The sequence below is a fragment of the Phyllostomus hastatus genome, unplaced genomic scaffold (genome assembly GCF_019186645.2).
Source record: "Phyllostomus hastatus isolate PE091 unplaced genomic scaffold, TTU_PhHast_1.1 phas_contig_30, whole genome shotgun sequence".
NCBI lineage: Eukaryota > Metazoa > Chordata > Mammalia > Chiroptera > Phyllostomidae > Phyllostomus > Phyllostomus hastatus.
Genome location: NW_025333841.1, coordinates 6002424 through 6024798, shown reverse-complemented (window position 1 = coordinate 6024798; position 22375 = coordinate 6002424). Strand labels below are relative to the sequence as shown.

General features: G+C 39.1%; 1 protein-coding gene across 2 annotated transcripts in view; it reads right to left on the bottom strand.

Moving 5' to 3' along the window:
• ATP11C (ATPase phospholipid transporting 11C) overlaps nucleotides 1-22375 on the bottom strand; it is a 184949-nt gene that overhangs the window by 9922 nt on the left and 152652 nt on the right. For both annotated transcript variants that reach the window (XM_045839388.1, XM_045839387.1), the window contains exons 24-28: nucleotides 15537-15664; nucleotides 10822-10957; nucleotides 8798-8863; nucleotides 6467-6570; nucleotides 2235-2388 (exon numbers count right to left, since the gene is read on the bottom strand). In XM_045839388.1, the coding sequence (XP_045695344.1) occupies nucleotides 2235-2388; nucleotides 6467-6570; nucleotides 8798-8863; nucleotides 10822-10957; nucleotides 15537-15664 (588 nt within the window). The remainder of the gene's footprint in view (nucleotides 1-2234; nucleotides 2389-6466; nucleotides 6571-8797; nucleotides 8864-10821; nucleotides 10958-15536; nucleotides 15665-22375) is intronic.

Here is a 22375-nt window from a genome sequence, read left to right as displayed (position 1 = left end):
ATTGAATGCACGAAGGTGATGATGGAAAGTCTCCTCATTGTTCTAGCACGTCAGCATGCCAAGCTACAGCACGGACACTAGAATTCTTCCTACGATGTACATAAACCAGGGAAAACAGATTTCATGCTGAATGCCTGGCAATGTTGTATGCTTGCTACGTAAAAAGGGCTGTGGTCCCAAGGACTGCATGCTTTCAACAGAAATTAGGAATGTTCTCGTCTTTATCTGTGACTGCTTTGTAGCCTCCTCCCATTTAACAACTATTTAATTTATGTAAAAGTCATGTTCAGCCAGTATCTAATTTTTTCATGTCTGTTAATCACTCTTATCACCTAAGTATCTAGTTTTTTTAAAGGAAGGGCCCATTGAGCACGGGCTGCAAACCAAAGCATCACAGGTTCGATTCCTAGTCAGGGTACATGCCTGGATTGTAGGCCACAGCCCCCAGCAACCGCACATTGATGCTTCTCTCTTTCTCTCTCCCTTCCCTCTCTAAAAGTAAATAAATAAAATCTTAAAAAAAGGAAGGGCCCAAAAAAGAGGATAAGATATGTTTGAAGGTATTGACTTTTGAGATTTTTTATGTTTAGAGCATGAAGCTGGGCAGGAGCCATTATTTACTAGGAGCTCCATTACTCCAAATAAGAAAAACATTTAGGACCATCCCAAAGTGTACTCCCAAATAAAGAGAATGGGAGGACACCTCAGAGATCCTTCCAAGACAAATTCTTTATTATAAAAAGGTACCAAACCATTTTTTACTGTGACATTCTTTATTTGGCTTTATGCAAATTGCCACTGGAGCAATTATAACGTATTATAGCAGTCTGTTTTACCTCTGTTCAACTGATATTAACATATAATCACACAAGTAAATGTCACTTTCCCATCCTCAGACTAAACACCAGGCTAGAGGGAGTTAGTCAGGAGTCTACTGGAAAGATGGAAGAGCAGACTAAGGCAGTCTTAGCTAGGTTAACTTCATTGTGTTCAGTTCTACCCATTAGGCCTGCAGAAGCAGGGAATTAAGGCCCATTCTGACCACTTAACTATGCACTGACCGGCCTCGTCCAGCAAGAATCAATGTGGCTTATGCCACTGATAGTCTATTGCTTTTGACGGGGTCAGTCCTGACTTGTATCAATGATACGCCTCTTTTATTAAGGATACGGATCTAATCATTGAAGATATTCTCACTATAATTATTTTAGTTCCCTATGTCTGCATGAACCAACCACTGGATTCTATCAATCCAATAGGCCAAAAAAAAAAAAAATCAAACAAAGCAGTATTGTGGCTAAACTGGTTCAGAAATGTGATCAAATAGGTCAGACAGATATAGCTTAGACTAGTTCCTAAAAATGTTGCCTTGGAGGGGCTACAAGATCTAGTTGGTGTCAACATCACAGAAACAGGGTTTTGTTTGGCAAAATGAGCTAATGTTGACTGGAATGACATATTTAATTAATGTGTTGGTCAAAATCTGCCAGAAGTTTTTTGTTTTCCAGGCTAATCTACCCCTCTCACTTTGAAGACTTTTCTAGAAATGTTCAAAAAATATCAGGCAATGCAGGTGCCAAGCAATTAGGCTGACAGAGGGTAGTAACTTCTCATTCCCGCAAAAAAAAAATGTACAATTTAAGCAGCAACAATAAAAACACACTTATAAAACCATCTTGAATTTTTACAAGTGTGTTCAGGAGGGTAAGGATATAGAAACCACATCCAGGGGATTTTCTTTGGTTCAATTATACTGCTGGACAGACAGGGCTAGAAGCAACTCAGAGATTAAGCAGCACTATAATTAAAGGAAGGGGAAAGGTTTTGAAGAGGCAAATCAGGATTATCAACTGAAAAAAAAATCTGCAAACGCACCCACAGGGAAATTTCTAAGGTTCAAGCTGGAATGTTGGTGTGGAAATTCCTGGTGTGAATATTTTAGGCTAAAGAAAAACATCATTTTCCATTTAAAATTCCATAGGGAGCATATGTGATACTCCATATGGATTGCTAACGGTCACATAGAACACTATTAAGGAATCTACTTACCACCTGTATTGGATAACGAAGTTTTTACTATACTTTTTATGCAGAAGAGGAAATTAAGTGATGAACCTGTAAGGAGGGGTTTAACATGCTGTAACTAATGCAATTCTCTAAATAAGGCTTTTAGTTCACGGCAGATATCGAAGCTCCTTCCAAAAATCAGGTTGTAATATTAACTTAGTTCTTACCCTGGCGCTTCTTCTTCTTACATTCTTTAATACTATCAGGAGAATCTCAGGGAAAAGGCTGATAAATATTAGAAGAACTATGGCCAACCATATGGATACAGAAGACAGCATTTGGGCAAATACAAAATACATTCTCTGTTGTTTGAGAAAAGGCCTAGAGTGGAAAGAAAATACATAATGGAAAAACAAATCAGTTCATGTCACGTGAAACAGAAGTGTAACTGAAAGTGTCTTTTGTATTTAAAAGGAATTTTCCTTATTTACATTAACAAAAATAATTTTCTGTAGAACATTCCAAAAGTAGTAAACACATTTCATTTATCAAATGTTTGACAAGAAATGATAATCAAAAAAGAAAAAAATGGCCCTGGCTGGTGTGGCTCAGTGGACTGAGTGACAGCGTGCAAACCAGGGGGTTGCCAGTTTGATTCCCAGTCAGGGCACATGCCTGGGTTGCGGTGCCAGGTCCCCAGTGGGGGGTGTGCAAGAGGCAACCACACATTGATGTTTCTATCCCTTTTTTTCTCCCTTCCTTCCCCTCTCTCTCTAAACATAAAATTTTAAAAAACCTTAAAAAAAGAAAAAAGATAATAAAATACACTTGACTTTTTTTTTAATTTTAAAAAATATTTATTGATTTTAGAGAGAGAGAGCAAGGGGAGCAAACATTGATGTGAGAGAGAAACATCGATTGGTTGCCTCCCATGTGTGCCCAGATGGGGGATTGAACCCACAACCTTTTGGTGAATGGGATGATGATTCAACCAATTGAGCCACACCAGCCAGGGCAAATGCACTTGACTTTAAAACAACCAAGCAATCAACTTTAAAGCTGCCAACTGGAAAATATTTATTTACATTAGAAAATGTTAAGGCTCCAAAGATATGCAAGAAAAATGATGGTTATTTTTTACACTAAATAGCATTTTACTTCCTTGGCTGTTTTTTTTTTTTTTTTAAAATATGGGAGTAGATTTATGCTCTATATTCCAAATTTAAAAGATTTTTATAACCCTCTCAAATCTCTATATAAATACAAAAAGAACCGTAGAGCTTATCTCTCTCAAACGGGAAGATTCTACCACAAACATATTGAGTACTAGTGTGTGCCAAATAGCTTGACAGACAAAGAATATTGCCAATAGGACATTAAACTTTGGAGTTCAGAAATCCAGGAGGGCCCCTCATTCTGATGTTGGATTTCATTCCAAGTCATGCACTGAACTACTGTTACGTGGCTACTGAGAAGCATAAACAGGTGTTCTTCCCCTGCCTGAGCTGCACCACAGAGCTGCTGTTCAAGGTCGGGATTCACATTAGACTATCCTCCGATTAGGAGCCCTCCACAGACAACTGGTTGGTCCCGTTTGTTAGATCACACATAGTGTTCACTGAACATGAACTTGGTTCTCATTAAAAATTGATGTTTGTGCATGCTTATGTAACATGATAAAACAAAAACAAAAACAAAAAACCTTGTAGCTCTATACATATGAGGACTAGACTGAAGGATAAAAAGTGAGAATAGCCCTGGCCAGTGTGGCTCAGTTGGTTGGAGTGTCGTCCCACACTTCAAAATGTTCTGGAGTTCTTTCCTGGTAAGGGCACATGCCTAGGTTGTGGGTTCTATCCCCAGTCAGGGCATGTACGGGAGTCAACTGATTAATGCTTCTCACATCGATGTCTTTTCTCTCTCTCCCTCTTCCCCTCTCCCTAAAATCAGTAAATATATCCTCAGGTGAGGATTAAAAAATTGTGAGCAGAACAGTGAACTGGGGAAACGTAAGAGGTCTGGGATAAACATGCTTTCTAGGGTCCCTACCATACAGAAAAAAAAGCTTCAGAGCTCTACCCACACTCTAGTTTTGAAAAGCACCCAAATTTTCTAGGCAGTTAGTTAATCGAACCATCAGGGCTCAACAGACAAATGACAGCTAGTCACAAAGTATTCCTTTGCGTGGTACCTACAATGCTCTGTGATTAATAGCTCTAGAGTTTTGTTTCCTTTGATTGTTTTTTTACCTTCATTCCTTTTATTTTGATGGCGTCTATAGATCTTTGCAGGGGAGTAGTGAAAACAGAAGGTATTACAGGATTGGGTTTGGGTCTCGGAAATCATCATTCCCACTGACCGCTCCCAACAAGGAGCGTGTTACAATGCCTCAGGGTTGAATGTGTCCTGAGATATTAGCCGCAACCAGCATTCAGCTGAAGCTTCATGTGGTTTCTAGTCACATTTTGCTGGTTGCTTTACTGTATAAATTGTATGTTCACGTAGTAGCTCAACTCAAGTGCTACTTAAGGACAACACTACAGGCAACAAAATAAAGATTAATATTTCATTATTAGTTAAGTATCGGTAATGAACTGAAGTAGGTATTATGATATCAATCATTTAAAGGATTCATTTACATTAACAAGGGATAGTATATGGTAAGAGTTAGATTCATAGAATTATGGTACTGTGGCAGAGCTTCAATTGCATATTACATTTGGTTAATTAACTGATTCATTTGTGTACTATTAAAGAAAATAGAGGTTTAGCTTCACTGCCTCAATAATTACCTACACAGGTGCCAAATATATGCTGTAAGTATACTGTTTGGAGCAGTACTTCCTTAAGTGATTAAGTATTTCATATTTTTATTTATTAAGGTTATTTTATTGTATTATTTTTAAAGATTTTATTTATTTATTTTTAGAGAGAGGGGGAGGGAGGGAGAAAGAAAGGGAGAGAAACATCACTGTGGGGTTGCCTCTCATGCGGCCCCCACTGGGGACCCGGACCACAACCCAGGCACGTGTCCTGACTGGGAATCAAACTGGCGACCCTTTGGTTCACAGCCCATGCTCAATCCACTGAGCTACACCAGCCAGGGCTACTTATTAAGGTTTTTTTTTTAAAAAGCCTTTCAAAACACTACAAGTTTCTTCCAATTAAGTCTCAAGCGATATAAACATGGTGCTCACATCTCTGTGATAACATGGAATGTGGTATATGTGTGACTTTGCTCAAACCAGTGAAAATATGGACTCCTGGAATCTTTAGGGCTTACTCTAGCCATGCTCTCTGCTGCTGACATCCTTATCAGGGGAAGCCACTGGTTAATGAAAACAACAGTAATCTTAAAAAAAAAAAAAAAAACCTAGTCGGCCCTTGAACACATGGGTAAGTATACAGTTGGCCCTATGTATCTGCAGTTTCACATACATGGATTCAACTAAATGTATATGGAAAACATTATTTTTGATCTGTGGTTGCAAATCCACGAATGGAAAGGGCTGTCTGCAGTTTTATACAATTTTATATAAGGCATTTGCACAGCCACAAACTTTGGTATTCACAACAATCCTGAAATAAATCCCCAGCAGATACCAAGGAATGACTGTAGTTTTAAGTTTTTTGGTGAGTCAAAATATTGCATGTGGATTTTCGACTATGCAAGGAATTGGGGGGAGGGGTGCAGTTTGGTCCCTAACCTCCATGTTGTGGGTAAGTAAAGGTGCTGAAAATCTAACTTATTTTCATTCTTTTTAACTCCCCCAATCACAGCCATGTGTCCCTCCATGGACTGTAATCTCCTTGAGGCAGAGGTACAGTCTATGTCTTTGTAGCCCACAGAGTACCTTGCATAAAATAAATCCTGAATACACACTTATGAAACCAAAGTGAACTGAATGAATTTTAAGGCCAAGCTGTAGAATCTGCCTTTATCCCTCCAAACAATGAGGTGGTGGTTTTAAGATATAACCCACTGAGTATTAACTGGTATGTATTCCATACCTTGAGCACCTCTGCAGTGGCATGAATGACAGCTATGTACCATAAAGAGAGAATGAGGGCCAAGCAGATAATAATATACCCAACAGCCACTATATTGTGTAGAAAATTTACGGAATGAGTATTTCCACCAGGAATCACATGGGAGGTCAAGCTAGAAATTAGTTTCACTTCATAGAGATGTTTACACACTTTCAAGTTGAAAGATTTGGGCAGAGGCTACCAGAAGGGAGGTCTTTTGAGGAACTCGTGCAGTCCAAACTTGTATTTGAAATCTCACTGAAATTAGCAGTGTTACTGTGTAGAAGTAACTTCCAGTGCATTTATACTGAATACTTGCCACCTTATATAATCAAAATTTAAAAGTATAATTAATGTTTGCATGTACAATATACCATACATATACCTATTTTGTTATTTACATATTACTCACACATGTACATCTGCTTACCAAATAATTCCTCCCCAGAAGAATGAGAAAAATACATAAAAGGCTAAAGAACCCCAAATCACAAAGTGATTTATCCATGTCCAGAAATGAGTATCCAAGGCAAGCTGAAAAGATACAACACAAGAGATTTCATGATGGGTAAACATTGCACCAGGCAGTAATACACCGTGGTATCTGATTACTTGTATACAATATGATACCTACAGGGGACCCGGCATGGGCCAGGCTTCCAGAAGAGAATGGAACTAAAATCAGGACAAGGTCCAGGTTTTTCAAAAAGCAAGGATATGAAAGAGCTTAACTCTGCCCTAAGTCCTCTAGACTCTGGAATACAGGTATGGAGATGTGGTCAAGCAAGTGGCTAGTAGGGATGGGGCTAGAGATGTCTCACTAGTAAAGGAAGGGCAAAGAATGAGGTAATGGTAACTAACATCTAGGAGTCTAAGCCTCGAGCCCTCAGGTAGTGGCGGCCAGGGAAATGATGGCAAAAGGAGAAGCCCTAGCTCGTGGAGGGAGGTACACTGAAAAGCACTAGAAGAGGGAAGGGGGAGCTAGGAAAGGTAAACAAACTACAAAAACAGTAGTGACAGCTCAAGCACAACAGATAGGAGTACCTGAATACAAAGGCAACTAGCTCTATGCGCCTGCTTCATGTAGCAATGGATCATGGGTCTGGCTATGCAGTGTGCCTTTCAACTGCAAAAACCCTTATCTTTCAATTAAATTAATATTTTCAGCTGTCCTAGATTCTAATTCCTTCATATTCCTGCCAGGGTTGAGTGTTATTTTCAAATGCAATCTAAAACCAAGAAAGTATGGTCGGTTTCGCTTGCTGATAATTTCTGGGCCACACGAATTAATATCCAGGGCATTTAATTATCAAAGAGGAGGTGGTATCTCAGTTTCCATACTTGCTGCGACACCATGTTCCGCAGCTCTCTGATACAATTTCTCACCCATAAACAGGATATTGATAACATTGTTAATGTAGCCCAGTCTTGAATTCTCACCCTCTGGGCTGCTAGGGAAAATGTCACAATAATATCCATCCAAAGAACAGGGAGTGGATGTCTTCTGAGGGACTCACTGAAAGATGTTGCTGTAAGGCCAACTTTAACTATGAAAGGCACTTGGAAGCCCTGAGGCCACACACAAGGCTAGGAGGAAAAAGGGTGGGAGGTTTCCATTTCAAATCATCATCCTGTAAAACACAGGAATGAGTAACAACTAGCATTTATTGTACTGGGCACATTCTATGTGCCAGACTCCATTCTGAGTGCTTTATATGTATCATCCACTTCACACACACACACAATGCTAAAACAGGTAGGTGCTATTTTAACCTCTATCTTAAAGAAGATGAAATGGAGGTACTGAGAAAGCCAAGGTTATATATACTCTGCTAGTAAGTAGCTAAACTGAGATGAATTGTACCATTTCTGGTAGGCCTAAAATATTACTGGAAATAGTAGATGCAAACATATGCTAGTTCTTTAAGGTGTAAGAAATTAACCAGGAATAGAATTTTAGAGGGGGATTGATTAGAAATGTACTGTCAATTATACCTCTGAATTCTAGTTCTGACCATGGGGCATATTAGAATTTATTTAAGGGAACTCATTCTTGGATCCCATGTGAGGTGTTTATTACTGTAACAATCAAAAGAATCTGATTATGCTTTCAACTAGGTGAGCGCCCCAACTCATGAGCCTCAAGGGTAGTGTTCATCAAGGCTTCAGAGCCATTACCACATTACTGCCAATGATTTTGCCAAAACTATCCTTCTTGCATGTTACCTGCTATGTATTTTTACCCATGTGATCATGAATCTAGGTAAATTTCAGTGATGAATACATTATATGAAATTTCATCACTACCAAGCTCTTTTGCATACATATCCCGCTGAACTGTCTTAAGCACCCAAATTCATTTAAGGCCTGGCATTCTTGAACAAATATATAACTTTAATATTCAAGTACTTAACATGGTAACACACTCACACACACACACACAGTCTGATTATATACCACTTATAACATCTTGAAAATAGCTGGAAAGAAGGAAGATATTTCTAACATAAGTATAACATACGAATTAAAAAAAATGAAAACCAAATAAAGAGGACAGATAATAAACAGTAAAAAAAGTAACTCACAAATACTATACAAATGCCCAAATCTCCAATATCATACATATTTTGGTAAGCATTCAGAGTTGGATGACAACCCATAATAAAAATAAAGCTTAAAAGACAAAAAAGACATTAGTGAAAGACCAGAAAGTATTACAAAAAATGGTGTTAAATATAGTTGAATAAATAAAAAATCTAACCTTCAGAGTTACAGTGAATATTAAGACTGTAAAAACAATGGTTCCAAAAGTCCAGTTTCCGTACACCTGAAAAAAAAATTTATAATTACATGTACCAACAACACACAAGCCTGCTTAACAAAAATAAAAGCCAAGTTTAATCTTGTGTATGACTACAAAAAAAAAGTTTGTATGAACTGTTTGGGGAATGTCAGGTCAAAAGATCAGGCCAAAATGTTGGATTTTATTGTGACCTTAGATTTTCTTGGCCAGGGACAGTACATTTGTGGTTGGTAGCATTTATTTCCATTATTCCATGCAGCACCAAACAGGGAAAACACTGGCATAATAAAGGCAGAGAAAAAATCCTATGCCACTAACACTAATGTCCATTAAAACAAGTCATTGCATGACTTGTCACTAATGAGACTGATATGGGCTTTTCCTGTCATAAAGAACTCAAGCTCTGAAAAAGGACTAATTTACAGACAAATGGACTCACATTTTGAAAGCCGAGTCTTTTGGCTGTAAATATCACAGCTGTCAGCATGTGCACATCAAAGAAAAGCAAATACCATGTATAAATCCAAACAACGGCAACGAATGGCACATATGCTTACCAAATGCTGTCAAGATCTGAGTGCATAACATTAAAACAGAAAATGAAATGTAAAAGGTTTTCAGAAAATAAAAACAAAAACTTAAGGTTAATAGAAGCAAAAAAAAAAGAACTTGATCAAATCATACATGGGTGTTATGTTTTAAGTGCTGATAGCAGTTCTTACAACTCACTGTAAATTTAGCGAACATTCAGGACAGTGATAGATACAGTAAAATCTAGTCTGGACACCATGAACTGAACATGGGTGACGAATTAATTGGACACAGGCTGTGTGGAGGCACCACCTGAAGAATTTGCTGAGCAAATGAACCACGCCACTAGGACTGAACCACGCCACTAGGACTGCAGGAGAGTATCCACCTACTTTGCAGCAAACTTTTTAAAAAGCGAGAGTTGCCTCTATGTAATTCATGTGCCAATAAACATCAAATAAAAAGTGAAAGTCACAGAATGAGTCATAAAGCTTAAAAACTTGAGAAATCATAAAATCCAATTCCTTCCTTTTACTGGTGGGCAAAGTTGACTTGGAAAGCTGAAGTGACTTGCCCAAGGGCATGCGCAGATATTAAGTAGGGCACGTTTCTTGGCAAGTGCTGCATGTACTTACTATAAAGGACTAGATCTGTATTCGCTAATAGATATGACTATCTAGGTTCTAGACATAGTCATTTTATTCAGTAAATTCTGTCTGAACATTAACTTTGTTTCATATTATGAATATATAAAAAAAAAGGAATGACCTTAAAAGAGGAAGCCCCAAAACAGCAGACACAGTGAAAGCAGCACGTAGGGTGGTGGGTACGATTTTCCACTGTGTGGCTGGAGAAGACTTCACCCCACTAGCAATTCTCTCCTACAGCACCTCCCGGGCAACATCGTCCCGGTGCAGGTGCTGACCTATGTGGTCACTTGCTGGGAATGCACTGGTAGGAACAGTGTGACCATTCTGGAAAACACTACACTACCATGCGGAAGGGAAGGAGGAAGAGAAGGGAATTCTAAAGATATGACAGTTACTTCCCCACCTTGAACTCCAAGCTTTGGAAGGCTACTATGAATAAGAACTGAGTAGGGCCAGGCTTGGCTTTTAAAATGGGAAAAGCTTTGCTCACATCAAAGTAGTGGTCTAAAGCCTGAAATCCCCAAAAGTCTGTTCATCTAATAAAAATTACAGTCAAGTTAAATTAAGCTTCCAGAAGGTTTGCACGTAACCTCTCTAGTTAGACATGCACATAGCAAGTGATTTTGAATGTCAACACTTCTATTGTTCTAAAGAAGTTGTGAGAACTAAGTATTGTACCTTTAAAAAATTTGCAAAATGATTATAGCTACAATACGTGTATGATCGATCCAGTGCCTATGCAAAAAAAGATTTCCCATAAGCCATGCTTATAATGCCAAAAGAGTAATCTCATATATCTACCTTTGCATTTTCTTCTAGGGATGAAGTCTGAAAAAGAAAGTAAGTCCCAAAGAAGAACACTGCCCCTTCAAATGCAGCCAGTAACGTCCAATATAAGAAGGGGCCCAACTGCAGCATGGCATTGCCAGAGATTTTCCTATTGAGAAATGGAAAAAAAATACAGGTTAATGAATGTCTGTAGTCTGTTTATTTAAAGACACAGTGACATGCCGAGAGTGCATATGGAGTTTGACCCTGGTATAATGAAAGGAGCTAGCCCCGAGGGACCAAAAGGTCAGAGTGAGCTACAAGTTTATTTTCGTGTAATCACCTCCTGATTTTGATATTGGAGCAAACTGTCTGAGCACTTCTAAGTTAAGCTTTTGGCTACCTGACAACAATAATATCACTACTAATGAGCCCCCATTTATTGAGTTATCATGTCAGAAAATTGGATTAAGAGTTTTATATACATAGTCTATTTTATCGATATAAAAATCACATGACATAGGTAGTTTTATCAATCCTATCTATAAATAATAAGGAGCCTCAAAAAGGTGTATCATAATGCCTCCCAAACTTTGATGCACATTGGAATCACCTGGGGATCTCTGACCGCACTGATGCATGGCTCCCAAAGTCATTCTGATTTAATTGGCATGAGGCTAACCCAGGCACCAGGGTATTTTTAAAGCTCCCCAGGTGATTCTATCATCTGGGAATCACCAGTGTGGCAGCACACCACAGTTCACTCATTCAGGGAGGGACAGTCCTAGATTTCCTTGACTCCAGATCATGTTTTCAAATAAGCTTTCCAACTGCCTCCGCTTTCCAACTATAGTTGTTAAAAAATTTCTTTTTATCATGATTTCTTCCTGGGAATTTAACCTTGTTTGGTCTTGGGATACCCTTTATATCTTTCAATTGAGTCAAATCACATGTTTGAAGCTGTACAGTCATGCTTTGATGAATGGAAGGCGGATAGATCAAAAGTTTAAAATCTGTCAAAAAATAACACAATCTTGTCAGTACAAGTCAGAATATTAAATGAGGCTACCAATTCCAATGGAGCAGAGCTACAGATAGAAGATGGATTTATGCATAGATTTTTATTGGAGTCTATTTCAAATTACTCTTAACATTTATCAAAAGGTATCTAATACCTCAAAAGCAGCACATCAGTCCTCAATACTACCAAGAATGTCACTGGGCTGTATGGAGTAAGAAACACCCTTGTAATGTAAGTGCAACTGATCCTCATTCAGCTGGTACAGAGTACTGTGGGCTTTCCTGAAAAGGTGCTAAGTACACAACTTTTACGTAGTTACATTTCTAGGTACATGAAGGTATCTGAAATTCTGGGGATGCATAAAGCAATGCACTACTGTCTGCCTTGGAAAAACTGCAGGAGGAAAGGTGTAGCTGCTTCCCAGAATCAAGCTCTCCCCACAGCCACTAAGTCAGATTCCCAAGGCACATGGGAGCCACAGGGGAGGCACCTTCCTGAAGATCCTTGCAGGAACTGCCCAGCAACTGCCAGCCAATGAGGCTTTTCAGAGTCACTGTCTTGGGCTGAGGCAAAAGTGGTTCTTGTGTTTCCAGACCTTCTCTGGGAGTTACACTGCATACTGTGGGAAGACAGACAGGAGCATCACAGTGCGTTGGGTTATATGTGAGGCCTTCCAGCTGCACCCAGGTAAATGGCCAAGCTGCCGGAAACAATATGACAGCCAACATGCAGGAGAACGTGAGAGAGACTATACCTCTGGGGAGCAGCTGACCAGCAGCACAGGCCTGAGCACCTCCATAGGGTGGGGGGTAGCTGGTGGACTGGGCTTTCTTTTGCCTTTTAAAGCTGTAGAAGAAACAAACTATGCCTTTTCCCTCTGTAAAAGAACTAGTTTACTTTTAATATTTCTCTTAAAAATATGGAACTATCTAATTATGTTTTCCTTGTTTCACGTCAAAATGTATGGGAAATGCCTAAGTCAGTGAGTCCCTGATGGTGAAATCTAAAATCTGCTCCACAACTACAGAGAGAGGCACATATGAAGACGAGGATTTCATATTCACAAAAGAATACTTGGCCTACTGGAGTGGTCCACAGCGACAGGCCGACGGCAGTGTCTCATCAGAGTAGGCAAGAAGGGAAACTGAATTTTGGGCTGGGCGACAGGTATGTCATGGCCTTCATTTCTGCATCAGATGTGGCAAGTATACCCTCGCTGCAAAACTGTTTAATAGTTCATGACCTATACTTGCTGTTCAGTAAGTAAAACTTCCTGAAAACGCTTAAAATAATTTATACCCAACAGTTTTCTTTAGCTTTTCAACATTCTTAATGTACAAAAGTGCTTGATACAGCCCTGAAGTAGCGGAGGGTGTTAGAATAAGATCAAATAGCTACCATCTATTGAAAACTTACTATGTGCTAGGCACTGTTTTTTTAAAGAGACTTTTGTAATTCTTTTATTTATTTATTTAATTTATTTACTTTTTAGAAAGGGAGGGAGTAAGGGAGAAAGAGAAGAGAAACATCAGTGTGCACGAGATACATTGATTGGTTGCCTCTCACATGCCCCCAACTGGGACCTGGCCTATAACCCAGGTATGTGCCCTGGCCGGGAATCGAACCAGGGACCAACACTCAATCCAGTGAGACACACCATCCAGGGCCAGGCACTGTTTTTTAAGTTCTTTTATGCATAGTCACTCACACAATCCTCACAAAACCATTGTGAATTAGGTGCTCCCATTACCCAGATTTTATCACAGATGAAATAGAGGCACATGTCAGTCAAGTAACCTGTGCAAGGTCACATAGTTTAGTGAGTGGCACAGCCAGGGCTGGCACTCAGGCAATTAGCTTGAGCTCTTGCTGGGACTGAATGGGAGGGATTCTGCTTACTGCCGCCCAACCCCACTCAAGCAGGGCAATAGCACTTTTGGCCCCCACTTTAGTTGTTGACAGAAGACAGATTACACTGTTGGTTCAGTGCTGGAAAAGCACCAGCCTGCTGGTAAGAGCACAAGGCTGGTCACCAGGAAGACTGAATTCTGAGTTTGGTTTGGCCTCCAGTTATACCTGTGTCCTTAGGAAAGTCATTTCTGTGTCCTGGTTCCTCATTTTAAAAATAAGAGTATGGGAGCCCTGGCTGGTGCAGCACAGTGGATTGGGCACCAGCCTACAAATCAAAGGATCAGTGGTTCGATTCCCGGTCAGGGTGCATGCCTGGGTTATGGGCCAGGTCCCCAGTGGGAGCATGGGAGAGGCAACTGATTGATGTTTCTCTCACATGTCGATGTTTCTTTCCCCTTTCTTTCTCCTTCCCTTCCTTTCTCTCTAAAAAATAAATAAAATCTTTTAAAAAATGGGAGCTGATGATGTGCAAGATTTCTACCAAGGTTTTTAGGATTCCCCTCTAGATCTAACTATCCCTTTGCAACAAATACAGGGAAAGAAAGAACATGTTGAACAATGCCATCAATGCAATCAACAAACTTTAGATCAGGGGAAGCTCTATAAGACAAATGATCCGGTTTCATCAACAGAAATTGCCAGGTTAGCCTCAAGAAGCATGTTAACCAACTGCAAAATATGCACCTTATATCCTGATTCAAACAAGCATGCTATTCAAAGAAATGAGCCAGTTGGAGAAATTTGAACATTGACTGAATATTTGACATTATGGACTTGTAAAACTTTAAGATATGATAAGCACTGTTATTTTTTAAGTCCTTATGTTGAAGGCATACACACTGAAATAACTATTTTATACAATGGTTGATATTTACCTCAAAATAAGTCTGTGATAGAGAAGACAGGGTTATTAATGAAAAAAAAAATTGGCTCTGAGTTGATAATTGGTGAAGCTGAGTGGTGAGGACAAAGACACTCACTGTATTAATAGTATTTTTGCTACTTCTGTGCATGTTTGAACATTTCCTTTAAAAATGATGATGATATATTTTATGAATCTAGTTAAGTGTATCACAATTACTAAATGCGAATTTTATGAGTTATACTGGTTAAATCCCTTAATTTGTACACCTTCACTTCATACATGTCAACCACCAAGTCTCTCTTCTGTACTTGCTGTCCACTATTTAGCAACACTTATTATCTGCTGTAAATTAACACCTTCATCCTTAGCTTCAGGCTTTAGTTATACAAATCCAATTAAAGTATAGGTTAAGCAACTGGGGCTCGCTAGTACCAAGTCCGCCCATCCATACAGAAATGTGTGCATTTCCAATGGACACACAATGAATATAATGGCTTGATGAATTATTCTCTCCAACAAAAAGTTTTAGAATGGGGATAACAAAGGGAGAGAGGCTACATTTCAAGGGGCAGTTTACAAGAGAAAGCCTAACATGGCATCATCAGTTCAATCCATTATAGGTAGGAATAAATATTGTAAACTAACAAAGATCTTTGTGTGAGGCTTTTTTTTTTTTTTGCTAGTTAAAACATTGTCCTCCTTTAAGACTCCAGAACTCTATGACAATGTAGGTTCAAGTTTTAGGAATTAGTAATTTTGAACTAAATGGTTCACACACATTTAAGGAAAGGACCTATACCTAGGAAATAGGAGTAGATCGTTTTCCTGTTCAATGGAACAGAACCATGTGATGAAACCAGGTGAGGAGTGTGTGTCCTTCCCACCTTCATATGACGTGAAACCCACAACTCTGTAAGTCTGAGGGGGTTTTAACTGTAATGTTCCACTTACATATACAATCGGGGATCTGAGGTCAGAGTGTCAATGTTGATGTGTTGTTCCAGTAGACTATAAGCCAGGATGGGCAAGGATGTGAAGCAGATATTGTACATTGTAAGGTAAGCAGCATCATACAGTGGCTGAAATGACAAGAAAGGACAAAGAAATATACTGTAACAATCATCTTCAAGATGACATTTATGTGCTTGGACAAAAAATCACAACCTAAAACAAGACAGTTATTTTCACTTTTTGTAATAACAAAGGAAGTTAAAAAAATTATTTTGAAACTATATTACTTTTAAATTGTAGTTGACAATATTATATTAATCTCTGGTATACAACCCAATGATTAAACATTTATGTAATTTATACAATGATCACCCCATCTAGTATCCATCTGACACCACACATATTTATTACAATATTATTGATTATATTCCCTATGCTGTACTTTGCATCTCCATGACTATTCTGTAACTACTAATTTGTACTTTTCCTTCCCTTCCTCTTTTTCACCCAGCGCCCCCCAATCTGAAAACTGTCAAAACTTTCTCTGTATCTATCATTCTATTTTTTGCTTGTTTATTTTGTTTTTCAGATTCCACATAAGTGAAATCACATGGTATTTGTCTTTCTCTGACTGACTTATTTCACTCATCATAATACCCTTTACGTTCATCCACGTTACTATAGATGGCAAGATTTCATTCTTTATTATGGCTGAGTCATATTCCACTGTATGTATGGACCAGTTCTTTATCCACTCATCTACTGATGGGCACTAGGGTTACTTCTGTACCTTGGCTATTGTAAACAATGTTGCAATAAACATATGATTGCACATGTCTTTTCAATTTAGTGTTTTGGGTTTCTTTGGATAAATACCAAGCCCTGGCTCCTGTGGCTCAGTGGACTGAGTGTTGGTCTGTGAACTGAAAGGTTGCTGGTTCCATTCTCACTCTGGGCACATGAGTTATGGGCCAGGTTCCTGGTTGGGGGCGTGCAAGAGGCAATCGATCAATGTGTCTCTCACACACTGATGTTTCTCTCTCCCTCTCCCTCCTTCCTCTCTAAAAAATAAATACAATTTTAAAAAATATCCAGAAGTGGAATTGCTCAGTCCTTCTTTGTTTCTTACTAGTCTGTGTTGTCTGGTATTAGTCTATTTTGTCTGGTATAAGTATTGCTACCCCAGCTTTTTTTTTTTTCTATTTCCATTTTCATGAAATATTTTTCCCATTTTTTTACTTTCAGTCTGTGTATCTTTCTATCCGAAGTGAGTCTCTTAGAGACAGCATATTCAGGGTCTTATTTTCTTATCCATTCAGTCACCCCATGCCTTTTGATTGGAGCACTTAATCATATGCATTTAAGGTAATTGTTGATACCCTGGCCAAATGGCTCAGTTGGTTGGAGCATCATCCCTTACATGAAAAGTTTGTGGATTCAATTCCTGGTCAGGGCATACACCTAGGTTGCAGGTTCGATCCCTGGTTGGGTTACATATGTGAGGTGACCGATTAATAGTTCTCTCTCACACATCGATGGTTCTCCCCCCAACCCAATAAACAAACCACCATGGGTGAGGATTAAAAAACCCCACAAAATATTGAAAGATATGTATTTATTGCCATTTTTAAGAACTGATTTTTAGAGGAAGGGAGGGAGAAAAAAAGGGAGAGAAACATCAATGTGTGGTTGCCTCTCACGTGCCCCTACTGGGGACCTGGCTCACAACCCAGGCATGTGCCCTCACTGGGAATTGAATTGGTGACCCTTTGGTTCGCAGGCCTGTGCTCAATCTACTGAGCTATGTCAGCCAGGGCTGTTAAATATTTTATATGGCTTTAAATATCAGCTTCTTCAGGATTATTTATAATAACAAATGTGACCATTTACTAGAGATTAAATAAATGTATTCACAAAACCAAAGATAAATAAATATATGTATATATGGTATGACTTTCAACTCTTTCTGGTCCTGAATTGCCCTAGGCTGCAGTCCAAATTTCCCAACTGTCTGCTGGCTGTTCCATAGGCACCTGCAGCTCAAAATGTCTCAAACCAAACACATTAACTTTCCCCTTCAATTTGCTTTCTCCTATGTTTCCTACTGCAGTGAGTGGCCCCACAATGTCTGCGACCCTAGTATCTACCTTGGTGCCTGGTACCACTAAGGTGCTCAAAAAATATTTTGAAATGAGTGATTTTCTTCCTACCTCACTAGCTATTCCTTCTCAGTCTCCTATTCTCCCTGAGCCCTTCGTTGGAGTGTTGCAGAACTCAGTGTTTGGAACTTTTATGTATACTCACTCTCTAGGTGACCTCGTTCAGTCCTGTGATTTTATTTTTAGTTTAATTCATTTTAATACATTTTAGTTTTTTAAAATTATTTTATTGTTGTTCAATTACAGTTATCTGCATTTTCTCCCTACCACTCCCCCCTACCCCAGCCAAACCCACTTCCCTCCCTTGCTTTCACCCTCCCCCTTGGTTTTGTCTCTGTGACCTTTATAGTAGTTCCTGAAAACCCTTCCCCCCACTGTCCCCTCCCACTCCCCTCTGGTTACTGCCAGATTGTTCTTAATTTCAATGTCCCTGGTTATATTTTGTTTGCTTTTTTCTTTTGTTAATTATGTTCCAGTTAAAGCTGAGATCATATGGTATTTGTCCCTCACCGCCTGGCTTATTTCACTTAGCATAATGCTCTCCAGTTCCATCCATGCTGTCGCAAAGGGTAGGAGTCCTGTGATTTTAATATTAGTTGTTCACTGCAAACTCCCCAATATCTATCTCCAGCCAGGCCTGTCCCTGTATATGCAATTACTCACTTGAAATCTCCTCTTGGGCATCTAGTATATTTCAAACTTATGCCCATAACTGGACACCTGACCTGTCCTCACCTCAAATCTGCTCCTCTTGAAGTCTTGCCTATCTCAGGAAAGGGCAACTAAATCTTTCTGATGATTAAGAACCAAAATCTTGGATTCACCTTTGACTACTCCTTTTCCCACCTCACATCTAATCAATTAAGAAGTGTTTATTGTCTCTATCTTTGAATATATTCAGAATCACAACACTTCTGGGCACCTCCACTATTACCACCCCACAAGCCTCCTAAATGGTTTTCCTGCTTATCCTTTTGACCTATAGTCTATTCTAAGCCCTGAGCAGATCTATTATAAAATAAGACTCAAGTCATCACTTTTTTTCAAGGTCTGAATGTAAAAAAAAAAACAAAAACCCAAACAAACAAAAAACATTTCTGGGGTGGCTATAAAGCCATTCTTCTTCTTCTTCTTCTTCTTCTTCTTTTTTTTTAACCTATAAAGCCATTCTTGATCTGGCATCTCCTATCTGTCTGACCTTGTTTCTAACCTTCCTGCTGCTTGTTCATTCTACTCCAGCAGCAGTGGCTTCCTCACCACACCTCTGACTTAAGACGTTCCTTGAACTGGTTGTTGCCCCACCTGGAACATCTTTCCCACAGTACTTCCTCATTTCCTTTAAATCTCAGGTCAAATGTCACCTTCTCAGGGAGACCATCTTTGATTTAACTTGCCACTCCGTCTCTCGCAGACACATGTCCCTTTATCCTGTTTTTTTTCCCCTATACTACCAATCACCTGCTAACTTACATTGTAAGTTTATTATGTTTACTATTTCCTCACACTAGCATTTAAGCTCCACGAGGGCAGGGATTTTTATTTATTTATTTTTAAATATTTTTTTAAGATTTCATTTATTTATTTTTAGAGAGGGAAGGGAGGGAGATAGAGAAACATCAATGTGGGGTTGCTAGGGGTTATGGCCTGCAACCCAGGCATGTACCCTGGCTGGGAATCGAACCTGTGACACTTGGGTTGGATTTTTATTTATTTTGTGACAGCTGTAGCCTGAGAAAAAGCAAAGCAGCCCCTGTCACCACAGAGCTGGCTGAGCACTCACAGCTGGTCAGCGGTGTTCTCCTGCCAAACACGCACAATTTCACAGAACTGCCAATATCAAACAAGGACATTCTGTCGCTATGATGAACCAAAACAAAAATAACACCACTCCACAATCACACCTGACATGGAGTATGAATACTGTCCAAACCATAAACAATGACTAACATCCCCATTCTGGCTACTGTGAGTGACTACTGCTTCTTGACCAATGACAGCATTGGCCTCCTTCTGGTCTTCATTCCTCCTGGATAAGATTTATGAAATACTCAGTCATAAAATTACCGCTGCTCACTAAGAGCACCTCCTCTAGAGGAAGGCCCTGTTTCTTTAATCCCTTTCCAAATTACCTAACTCAATCCAAAGCTTATTAAGACTTTCCTAACACTGTCTTCCTGAGAGGCCCCACTCTTCCTCATGGTGTATATTCTTTTTCATTGCATCGAGTAATAAACCGAATTTGCTCAACTACAAGTATGTTCCTGGTGGTGTCTGGCTAGAGGGCTTTGGCAATCTTGAGCTCTTAGAACTTGGCGCGTAAAAAGCATTCAATATTGAATGAATGAATGAGTAGAGACTGGAAGTTATAACACATTTGTGAAAGACTGATCTGAGATTTAAACTTTTTCTGTATGAAAAAAAAAAACGGTATTCTCTGAACCTCATTTTGATGAAAATACTTACTGAGTTCAACATTTTTCTACACAGTGCTAGATGCTCATCTTGGCAATGTCAATGAACTGCTCACAGATTAACTATGAAAATTTCTGAGTCATTGAGCATTATAGCTCCTATATTTAGGTGTACTTGCACTAGAAGCAATGCAAAATCCATTTCAGTTGTTAAAGTGAGAAACGTGCCGGCTCATCCTGCCACTTAAATATCAAGTTAATATATAGCATATTCTTTATGTAATAAATGTTCAGAAAACAATAAAGGCTAGATGTTGTCATAGAACAATTACCTGTGGCCTGAATAAATAATATCCCATATTCACGTGTATTTTCACACATACAAATGTTGTCTGATTAATAAAATACATTTTAAAGATTTTATTTATTTATTTATTTTTAGAGAGAGGGGAAGGGAGGGAGAAAGAGAGGGAAAGAAACATCAGTGTGTGGTTGCCTCTCATGTGCCCCCAACTGGGAACCTGGCCTGCAACCCAGGTGGTGCCCTGACTAGGAATCGAACCAGTGACCTTTGGTTCACAGGCTCAATCCGAGCCACACCAGCCAGGGCTAAGATGCATTTAAATGTGACATACATTAACATAATTATGTATTTTGGTTACTAAAGATACACTGACTATCATAATGGGAGTTGCCTCAAAAAGGGTGAGAAAAACCTGAATAGAGCCTTAGTTATGTCTTTAGTTGACCTCAAAAACATTTACTGAGTGCTTACGAAGTGACGAGTACTGGGGACAGAGAAGATTCATGCCCTTGTCTGCCAAAGGCACACAGATCAGAGAGGAGAAGGTAGAGTCTTGAGTGTACAAAGAGCTGGGAGAGCCCGGAGGAAGGGATAACACTGGCCTCCAGCAGAGACAAAGCAAGATAATGTGCACACAAAATTCTCCATGAAGTTAAAAATATGGCTTTACATAGAACATGGAGATACTTCCCATACAGAGATTTAAACTCAGCAAAAATGTTCTACTGAATTACAAAGTACTCCCCAAAGAGGGTTACATTCCTTTTAATTCTCAAGGGAAGGGACTAGTCTGCTGGCATATAACACTGTATTTTCATCGGAAACTATCCATTTTTGCTAATGAGAAAATTGAAAAAATAACTCAGACTGATTGGTGTGTAATTTAGTCTTGAATTTCATTCAAACAAAAGAAGCATCAATCTACTTTTGTTCCATTATGGTACTTTGAGGTTACATGAAAGAGAATTGTAATTCTTAGATGCATAATTAGAGAGGATAGAATGTTTTCAAAACAAACAACAGGTTTAGTTGACAATGCTGTTTGTTAAACCTGTTACAAATTTTCCTTTTCATGAAGAAAAAAGAGCAGTACTATTCTAGCTTCGCTAAATTAAGGGCTGCTTTTTTGCTTAAAGAATCAGAATCCTGGTCACATTTCCACATTTTCCATAGCTCCCTCTCCAAGTCTGGGGTTGAAGAGAAGACCTGATGTGGACCTAAGATGAAAAGGGCTGAGTGACTGCCTGTAAGAATTCCAAAGATATTTGCAACAAAGGTTGCTACATTCAGCAGAAGCACCAGGCCAAATTCAGAACTAATGATATTCTATATCAGGTCACCACCTCAGAGACCTTTCTTTACCTGATAAATTTTTCCCCTAAGTCTTAGGCCCTAAGATATCTCACAGCTCCCTCATCTCCTTAACATCTCTGCCCAAAGGTCTCCTCCTCAGAGAGAACTTTCCCAATCAGCTGCTTAAAATAGTGACCCTCTTCCCTGGTCATACTCTATCAGTTTAGTATACTTCTTTTACCCATTCAGAAGAGCATTTACTGGCAGCCAATGATATATTTATCTGATTGTTGTCTGTCTTTCCCCTAACACTATATTGCAAGCTCCATGCAGGTAAGGTTTTTGATCATTGTTATATCCCCAGCACTTAGCCTGGCACACAGCAGGCACACAAGAAATATTTGTTAAATGAATGAATATACCAGTTGAGCAACTGAGAAAGCCAAACATCGACTATCCTATGGAAACCTAAGCAGTTAAGGTAACCTAAGGTAACATCCCTGGGTGGGGATCTCAGCTGGCTTTATTAGGAATAAGTCCTTCCTCTCTTCATACAATTTGTGCTTGGCAAATATCTTTTAAAAGGATAAGAAAGGAAAAGACCCCTTTCAAAATAAAAACAATGTTTTAACCAGATGAAGCCTATTTTCCTTTAGCATTTCCCTACAATAT